Source organism: Anopheles bellator, chromosome 1, assembly GCF_943735745.2.
Source record: "Anopheles bellator chromosome 1, idAnoBellAS_SP24_06.2, whole genome shotgun sequence".
In the NCBI taxonomy this organism is placed as follows: Eukaryota; Metazoa; Arthropoda; class Insecta; order Diptera; family Culicidae; genus Anopheles; species Anopheles bellator.
Genome location: NC_071285.1, coordinates 21,853,416 through 21,863,198, shown reverse-complemented (window position 1 = coordinate 21,863,198; position 9,783 = coordinate 21,853,416). Strand labels below are relative to the sequence as shown.

The window sequence follows — 9,783 nt, the reverse complement described above, 5'->3', positions numbered from 1 at the left end:
TTTAGTTTGAATAATTTGCCTATATTCTATGGAACCAATTTAGAAACAGCAGATGTTTTTACAAATTGATATTGCTGGGGTTTTGGGGTGGCTTTGGTTTGCAAATTTCATGTATTTTCCAATGCTTAATTAGATTTAAAGCGTGTTTGTTAAAATTTGGTGTCGTTTATTTGTGTGCTACTAAAAATTTGAATGGGAAAGCATTACTTATTTAGGATCTTAAAAGGAGCATGTACATCAGGTACAGTCTCTCTTCGGATTTATATGTTTTTATTACGTGTATAGTTTGAATTAAAGAATTATTTTTGTACTACCTTCAGGATCAGGTTTAGGTAGATCAAGATTTTTTATCAAAAAAGAAAACTAGTAATACAAACATTGTCCAAGAATTCAACGATAAGGTGCTAGCAGCCAACAGTCTGGAGGAATTATTCCGCTCACATCATCTCGGCAACGTATAGGTCTCGCCAGGCTCCGGTGGGCTGCTCATGTCATGAGGAGACTCTGGACGCCGCACCAGATCCTCCCCAAAGTCTCCTAAGGACCCCCTCCCCCCCCAGATGGAGAGATATCAACCATCTGATGGAATTTTCTCAATTGTGCAGTCCAAAAAAGATCGAAGACTCTGCATTTACACAACTCTAAACCTTCTTTTATTACTAGCTTGTTTGCTTGTTCAATAAATAGTGGCGGGGCGTGGAATCGATGCAGCAGCAGCCCTTTGCTGGGTAGCCTGGCGGACCCTAATGTACTAAGGATTTATTTTGGGGCATTATTTTTGGTTCGTTTTCCAAACATACGTGGCTAAAGTAGGACCGCCGTGGACCGGTTTACAGGTCCATGTACACCACCTGTGAAGCACACACCGCGGCGATCAGGCTACAGATGCTGGCACTAAACACGACGACCGAGGTGGTGCCGAACACCGTGATGAGCGAACCCATCCCGAGGGCCACCGTGATCTGGGCGACGAATATCATACCGCCGACGACGGCAATGTCCGTGGCAAGGCCGCGCTTCCGTTCCTGTGTACCAGTGGCGCCCGGTTTGCTGACCTTAAACTGTGAACGACAACGTAGCGAAGGTAAGCGAAGGCTCGCCCTTCACCCCGAACAAGGCGTACTTACCGTTCCTTTGGCGTGGTACTGGCCGAGCAGCAGGAACGGCATCGTGAAAAGCAACGCGTAAACGATGCCGCCCGTTGCGCTGAGCACAAACACGGTGACCTTGTTGGGGAAGAACGCCATACAGCACATGCCGATCGAGTCGATCACCAGCCCGCCACAGTAGACGGTCCGGGCGCGCAGCACCTTGATCAGTTTCTCGATCGTGAACGAGTAGGTGGAGCAGGAGATGGAGTAGATGGCCATGCCGAAGCACCCGTACCGGACACCCTCGAGGAACAGCTGATACTCGGCGGACGAGGACGGGGCCGCCGGGTTTCCGCCGAACACTTCTTCGCCGACGAAGTCGGTAAAGTACAGCGCGTAGCTGAGGTGGCTCATCCAGCAGAACAGGTTCGTGAGGCACAGGATGGCGATGGACTTTGGCATCATGACGATGCTCTTGATGAAGTCCTTCGGGCTCATCTGCATCTCCTCGTCGTCCTCGTCGTCGCTGCCGTCGCCGTTCGCGGGCCGCTCGACGTCGGCGGCCAGCGCATTGTTGATCTTTTGCGGAACCGGCAGATCGTGAGGCGATTGGATCGTCTGCAGCTGGGCGGTCAGCGTTTTGCTTACGTCCTTCACGGTGAAGATGAGCTGCTCGCGGCGTGCCTTCTCCCGCTTCACGGCGGACTCCGTCAGTGGGCGCAACAGTTCGTCGCCCTCGAGCAACGGCAGCGGGATCTCCCGGAAGCTGGTCAGCGAAATGGTGAGGCAGATCGCGAAGATCACCACCACCAGCGTGAAGACCGTTTTGATGCTGCCACCGAGGAACTCGCCGAATGAGGTGTTGTCCCAGTTGATGCCGCCCATCGCGTACCCGATCGAGCCACCGAGCCCGGCCAGAATCGAGAAGCTGCTACAGGCTCGTCCATGATCCTCTGTTTGGGCCCAAGAGAATGTCAAATCAAGAATCGTCCTGGGTTTCCGCTCAGGTCCGCGCTCAGTGCGATACTCACCCGGAAGACATATGTCCAGCAGGTAGGCCCTCGAGGGAGTCATACAGTTGTCCGCGTTGAAGTCCATCAGGATGGTGCCGATGATGGTGATCACTATCGCCCACCGGTAGTCGACCCGGTGCTGGGCAATCTCCTCGTCGACCCGATAGAAGTTGTACGACCGGAACACGTCGCCCACCAGCGAGGTCCCGTTCAGGTCGACCAGCAGGGCCGAGACCGGTTCGATCGACGGATCCTCGACCGAACCAGCGATCTCGCCCAGGTCCCCTAGCCAAGCGCCTATGTTTTTCCCGTACGGTACCAACAGGCAGCCAATGATGAGCCCGATACCGAGCGTGAGCAGGATCGGACGTCGGCGTCCGTACTTCGAACGGCACCGATCGCTGATCGATCCGATGACTGGGGACAGGAAGAACCCGATGAGGGGAGAGATTCCCCAGACCATCGTCATCAGGTGGTGCTCGATGCCGATCCCGAGCAGGATCGGTGACACGAAGGCCGTTTCCGCGGAGTACACAAACTCCATGCCCATGATGACGGCTGAGATTCGGATGAAGTCGATCCGTGACTTTCGCCGGAACACGTGTGAGTAGTCGTGCTTCTGACGGCGAGCGTTTTCTTCCCGCACTCGGCGCATCTCCTTCACGACCGGGTCGTTGAGGAATTCGCTGTGAAAGTTACTGACCGTGCCGGCCACCATCGTGAGGCTGTTCTGGCCCTGGGTCCGGAACTGTTTCCCTACCGCCAGCGATACTCGGCTCGGTCCGGCCTGGGAAGAGCTTCCGGTTGACGCTGCTGGACTCTGCGTATCTGTGGAAGTGAAGATAGAACGTGTCAGTGATTGCCTGGAGAGGGAGAGAGAGAGAGCGATTCGAGCCGTGGTACCGTAGCGTGGCATAGCTACAAACAGCTACAATCGGAGGTGGCCCCAAAAGGGTAATGTCCGACCAGTCGGCCCGCGGGACACTGGTGAACTGAGCCGAGTTTCGGGCGATCCCAACTCTAATCAGACACCGAGAGACCCGTCGGAGTAATTGTCACTTGCCTCGGGTCATCCCGAGCAGCTCCTGCGGAAACAAGCGGTGGTCGCACCGAACACCGGCTCAGTTTGATTGCTGCGAGACTTCACATTCACAGATGGTGAAATCTGAATCTTCGCCCTGATACGTTATCAGCGTGAGGATTTCGGTTCATTAAAGCTTTTTTGGAACGCTACCGCAGCAGAGTGTCCTCCATACTGCCCATTCCCTTTTGCAGAACGTGATGTAATGGGGGGCTGGGATGTGTCACCGAACCGAACCGTAAAGCGGAACCTAACAACAGCTGTAGCCCCGACGCACTTCCAATCTGAGCTCCAGAGGGGGCTTGATCGACATCCTGCGGCGCGATCGGAATGGCCAATGGCGTGCTACTTACTTGTCATGGCGAGACAGTTGGTCTATTCGTTCAATTTTCATGGAAGCAAACAAATGTTCATCGTTGCCTTGTTTGGTTGGACGAATGGCTGCTGTAGGCAAAGCAAAAGCCTACTAAGGAAAGTACTAAAAGGGATTGTCAAAAGGCATTGAAGCTACTGGTTGGCAGAGAAGGCTATGTTTTTTCCCATTGTCAGCACAAATTGTTTATTTCATTTGCATTGCCAGCCTCAAATTAGGGATTCCAGCACCAAATACCAGGGATTCCTTACACGCGCTATCAATTTATAATTCATCAGAACCAAATCATATCCCTTTTTTTGGAGTTTGATGCCACACAGCCCATCCACAGTTCTACGAAATTACCTGACACGAATGCTGCTATAAATAAGCTTCGGGTCTGGCTGAGTGTGCGAAAGAGACAGAGAGAGAGAGAGAAATTTGCATGAAGAGGGTTTGTTTCGTGCCAACCTCCCTCGAAGCTTACAAGGAACTGGCGTCGCTCGTCATATCATTTTTAACATTCCCAGAACCGGGTCCTCAAATCAGCAATAAGGTAATCTGTTCCCTACTCGATTCTTTGGATCGTTTTCGATTATTTAATTGATGCGAAACATCGGGGAAGCGTACATCTACGATCCCCGGACATCTCCGGAAGTTCGGAAACGCCTCCAGAAATGACCCGGTTCGCTATCGTTCACGGAACCACGCAGAGCGTTGGCCAGCCATGAAGTGTCGAGACGCCTCAATGATGCAGCAAACTAGTGACCTCGAAACGACGTCATCATTAACAGGCCCATAGCGTTGAGGAGCCTTAGGCTTCCCACTCGCTCGCTCTCGATGGAAGTTTCCTTCACCCACTATCGCCCAGGGCCCAGGGTTTTTACGGCCAATAACTACTAACGATCCGGCATCCGGCGTGGTACGTGGTGGCTGCCAGGCGATAAGGCGGGATTAGGCGAATGTTTCACCCGTTTTTATGCGTAAGATCCGAAGAGTGTCCGGAGTGTGCCGGAGTGGTGTGGTGGTGTGAAATGTTTCAATTTAAACCCTATCGTCTTTAGGAGGTGACTCCGCTGTACTTGAAATGGCTGTTGAATTGTTTCGACCACCGGACACCCCCGGAAGACCCATCTCCAGGAGATTAACATTCTGGGCGCGTGATCCCAGCCCCCAAGACTGGAGTGTGCCGAGTCATCGCGGCCGTAGCACGATAACTACAAATTGAAGATTATTGATTTATTAATTTCCAACTGTCGCCCTGCATACAAGAATATGGTTACAGAACCTAATGATAAGCGGCTTGTTCGACGATCAGAAAAGAAATAGTGGAGTGGCGGTTGGACTTCCTTTGGAACGTTCCTCCATATATCACCGTGGGGACACTGTGCAGCATTTCTTACATGACTAGTTTCCTTATTTTATAGCCATCAGCGCAATAAATTTGCAGGATAGATAATTAAAATGATCAGCTATAGCTTCCCTTATGGTCATACCACTTGTTTAATGATCTAAAAATCCACAAACCCGTAGCCCGACTTCGCCTCTACGATTTTTCGTCTGTAAGAGAAAAACGAGACCTGAGAGTACCGCAGGATTCGTAACAGTACGCGATTCAGGAACCCCTCCTAATTAACATTCTTAAGACGAACAAAAAAAAGCAATCGATGTAAGAGCTGTGCCGTTTGAAGTTTTACTCCTCAAGATTCTATAGTCAGCACCAGACAACGGTGGCCGATTTGTGGTCGATTAGAAAATTGCCACAGTTGGACTGTTCATATGTTTTCGGGCGGGACCTCAAGTATGACCAAAGTTCGATCAAGATACGTGTTCGTGCTCATTACGTTAATAAGCTGGTTGCTGGAGGCAAGTAAACAATCCATTCGAAGCCATGGGACGGTGCTTGAAGTGCGAAAATAAAACTTCCCGCAACAGAGCACCTCGAAATTCTGCTATTGCAGGCTACTGGTCTGGTTTGAAGTGGTTCTTCAGGAATCGTCGTTGGGAACCGTCACACAGCTAAACGGCTGATAGACGACTAGTGGCATGTGCGATAATGGTCTTGTGATTCGATTTTATTCGAATCTTTTGCTCTCATTTCTGAACTGCTTCTCTAATGGGCAAGGCAAACAACTTGCCGTCTCGGAGGGGTGGGATTTTTCTGTTACTTACTTTCCCACTATTGTTGAGATGCCCGGTGCATTACCGATGGAATTTGTGTTGCCATTTCATGTGAGCATTTTAATGAACCATGCCGTGGTTAACATTTGCAGATGCTGCGTTGCGCTACGTCTGTTTGGAGAGCATGGAAATGCATCTCGTAGCATAAGTAATTATCGGTTTGAAGCAATTACTTAGGGCTGATGCTGAGCGCAGCAACATAAAGCAGAACTTCAATGCCAGCAAACCGTTTCAATGCCAACGAGCCCTAACCTAGGGCCACTTTTGGAAATTTTGTGGTCAAGAATTTTGGACCAAACCAGGTGAAGTTCATGAACCTACTTCAACATATGGGCCAACATGTTGCCTTGGGCAGCGTATGGTTTTGATAACGCACATTCTGAAGGAATCGAAAGACAATGCGTCAGTTGAATCCAAAATAGCATCCAAATTGTGAGATGATGGCAAAATGTGGGTCTTGAGTAGTGCATATACAGTGTACCATGTACCGCATACAATTGAACATTTGAGGCTACAACACAGGGTATGTCATACTCCTCTTTCAATAATGAACTTCCTTTATCAGACCCTTGAATAAGGCATAAAATAATACGTTCAAGTGCTACATATTAGGGGGATACTACAAGGGATTAAAGAGGCTTCAAGTTCAAAATCTCTCAAATGTTAATAACGACAACATCAACAACGGCTCTATGTGGGGCGAATTGTCGAATCAGAAACGTAGTAAGCGCTGCCAACATAATGATAATCCAGCGTATGTATGCAACACACCAAATGAGACTGTGGTCGTGTTTTAAAAATCTCTAAAGTCTAAACATTTCAATCCTGAGTACACGCTTCGTTGTTTCTATCAGCTCCTCGGGTTGAACGGTGTAATGGTTTTTAATATTTAGTTTACTCCTTAGGTTGCTAGTATAAATAATAAACCCGTGGGGACCACCCGAACGATTCCTTCTGATTGATATAACAATTGGACTCAGCATAAACGGAGTCACGCCACCCAGACAACGATCAACGACGGTTTTGCTGAGTCGGAAGAACGAGGCGAAATAAGACCATTATTAACACTAGATATACCACCGTTTTCGATAGGGTACGGGTGAGCCATATATGATACACTTTTTAATGTGGTTATTTAAAACAAACGACTTAATATTTTTCAATGCTTGAACTCTTATTTAACAAGTGCATTCAAGACATTTTTTCATGAAAAACAATTTTGGTCAAATGTCTACCACGACTGGTTTAACTGGTAGCCCATTAGATCGATCTATTTTTGAATACATTTTCGAATGTCTCTGAGCCTATCTCGGCAACAGCAATTCGAATTCGGGTCCAGAAGTGGTCAATGCTTGCTGGTTTGTTCGTGTAACTATTGTAACTATCAACATAACTGTTACGTAACTATTAACATAACCACCGAGATGGAAATGAGCTTCAATAAAATGAAATTTTCACTGCTTGAGTTAAAGACCTACCACTTTGGAAATAAGTTTTTTATACCTTCCAATTTTCTGCAATCAAAAATTGTATTTTATACATGAATGTCTTGAATGAACCTTTCAAATTAAAGTTGATGCATCGAAAAATATTAAACCGTTTGTTTTTATAAACACCCTTGTCAAGGGTGAACAAGACCGGTCAAAATGATCGGTGTGGTATATCAAGTATTAAATCGGCCGCAGATGGAGATGGTTGCGATATGCTAGGAGAGCAATCTGTTAACATGTAGGTCCAGCACGCTAGGTCCAATTTATTTAACATGATCAGAACTTTATACCAGGATGATAGATCGGACTTAAAATGAAAAAAGTTTACGTACTGAAATATAACTCCGGTAGCCTACGGTCGTCTCTGTGGCGTGTACTTCTATAGGCCACATTGACGGGCTTTGCTAAACACTATCGGCTACCGGACACGTAATAATACTCCGAAACTTCCGAAAATACCCGAAGCTAGACCAAGAGTTTTATGAGCGCTTTCATAAAATCTCGTTAAGAGCCCCAACACGCAACACGCCGTTAATGAGAACGCCCCACACGGTGCACTTGCGGGGTCCTTGCTTCATGTTCACTTCAGCTGCAGCTGATTGAAGGCCCCGGAAGCTTATCTCGTGTTATGTCATGATGGGCGAGGGCGACCCCCGTATTCAGCCCTTTCCGTCACGACCGTTCCGAACACGGACACGGACACTCACCAGTTCAGTTATCCTATTGCGTTTCACGGCGGATCACTCCAATCAAGTGCGGTATCGTCCGGGACTGCTGATGCTGCTGTTGACCTAATGTCTTGAGTCGCTGGTTCTTGTAGCCAATGAACGTGGACACTTTACTCATAACTTTCGCACTACGCCGGCTGGTCGGGACACGAAACTGCTGAGAATTCGCCCTCCGGGAGGTAACACCGGGACACACGGGTGTGCCGTCAGCAAAGGCTCCCGTCGTGAAACAATTTTCCTCGCCAACTACGGACGCGCCCCTTCACTTTCGCTTGGCGGCCTAGAACCTGGCTTCCTTCACCTCTCTGCGCGGCTGGCTGACTGCCTGATCTCGATGACACAAATCCCCCGCCGAGGGACCCTGATTGGCCCGATCTACGCTTGCCGGTTATCTGCCCAACACTGACCGGTCCCCGAGTGGTGCGAGATTAATTTATACAAACTTCTTCATTATCGCCTCCGCCTCCGGGCTCGATGCGCTCGCACCCCCCGCGTTTCGTTGCCGGTACTTGAGCGGTTGCACCAGAGGCCGGGGCTGCAGAACGGCTGCAAGGGAATGTGCATGGAGTGGCAGAATAATAAAAGAGCAGAATGAAGCGGCCGAAGGGCCTCCAGACATGTCGGCGGGAAATCGACTCGAACGTAGGCATTCGTCAAAGGTTCGGCAATATGAGCCACGTAGGAGTAGCTCCTGACGTGCTCCTGACGTCCCATGTCGTTAGAAACAGGCCACCCTCGGTGTGGGAGGGTGCTTTTGCGCAAAAACAGAAACCCCGTTTGGAAACAATGCACCCCACAGGCGTGTTGTCGCGTTATCAGCCGGCCAGTTGTCGCCGAGGGTTTTTGCGGAACATCGCAACAATGAGGGCTGCGGCATCTCGAGTCTGTCACCTGCTCCTCCGCGGGGTCGTGGTGTATCTGGGCCAAAGCTGCTGCTGAGTGACAAGGTGTCTGAAGTCTGAAGACCAGATGAGTATCTGAGGTTGTTTCTGATTGTTCCATTGAACGGGTAGATGAAAGAAGTACCTGTAATAGGTTATCATGAAGGGGAAAGTAATCCGAACACAATGTCCAGTCCAGGAGTAAAACTTTCTGCTCCACGTTCCAGTTCAATACTTTTGTCAGTTTTGTTTACGCCCTTACGCCGTTTGACCCGGGTACGGAAAAGTACTAATTTACTTCCAGATATTGACGCTAAAGCTAATTCACGGAACTGGCAACATCGGGAACAATCTTTCTCACGCATTATCTCGTACCATCATCAGCCTCGGGGTTCGCAGCGCAAGCGAGAAAGTGAGAATTGGGGTGGAAAAGGGAAGGCATGAGTGCACCAGGGATGTCCGCAGATAGTCCCCAGAACTTTCCTTTCCTTTTTCTAAACTTTCCAGCACCACAACTGATTGGCCGCAACAGGTGGGTTGCTTCCGGAGTGTGGTTGGCACGTCCACTTCAGTACCTGCCGGGAATATCTGGAGCTAGTGATGGCCTCCGAGAGTGAGCATTCCAAACGCGTCGGTAACACCTCTAGATTATGCCGCTTATTTCGAGCACGTTATCAGTGGACCAGAAGACAGCTCCAGATCGATCTGGGGTGGGTGGTTTGCGATATTCGCCTACGGCACTTGTTTCCACACACCTTCAAGTCACAGCAGCACAGAGTCTGAATTGAAAGGGTTCCATCACGGTGGTGCATCTGCGAACCGAACGTCTGGCCGGCCGGGCGCACTGAATCATCCGACACCGCTGTTATCATCGTGTCGGGTGGCGCTTTAGATCGATCCCAGGGTCGTCGGAGGGTGATGGGAATTTTCCTACGACCCGCTTTCGCCAATCCGCCCATCCGAAGA

General features: G+C 49.4%; 1 protein-coding gene across 1 annotated transcript; it reads right to left on the bottom strand.

The window, feature by feature from the left end:
- Positions 1-672: 672 nt before the first annotated feature.
- Positions 673-8,326, bottom strand: LOC131210112 (proton-associated sugar transporter A-like). Its single transcript, XM_058203315.1, has 4 exons — positions 7,916-8,326; positions 2,123-2,932; positions 1,128-2,044; positions 673-1,061 (listed from the first exon to the last, which is right to left on the bottom strand). The coding sequence occupies exons 2-4, from the start codon at positions 2,820-2,822 to the stop codon at positions 831-833; spliced, it is 1,848 nt and encodes a 615-aa protein (XP_058059298.1). The 5' UTR covers positions 2,823-2,932; positions 7,916-8,326; the 3' UTR covers positions 673-830.
- Between the last annotated feature and the right edge of the window lie 1,457 nt (positions 8,327-9,783).

Coding starts and splice junctions, on each gene's coding strand:
- LOC131210112 (XM_058203315.1), bottom strand. CDS start 2,822: ATGGTGGCCGGCACGGTCAGTAACTTTCACAGCGAATTCCTCAACGAC. Junction 2,045..2,122: donor GCTGGACATATGTCTTCCGG/GTGAGTATCGCA, acceptor GGGCCCAAACAG/AGGATCATGGACGAGCCTGT. Junction 1,062..1,127: donor AGTACCACGCCAAAGGAACG/GTAAGTACGCCT, acceptor TGTCGTTCACAG/TTTAAGGTCAGCAAACCGGG.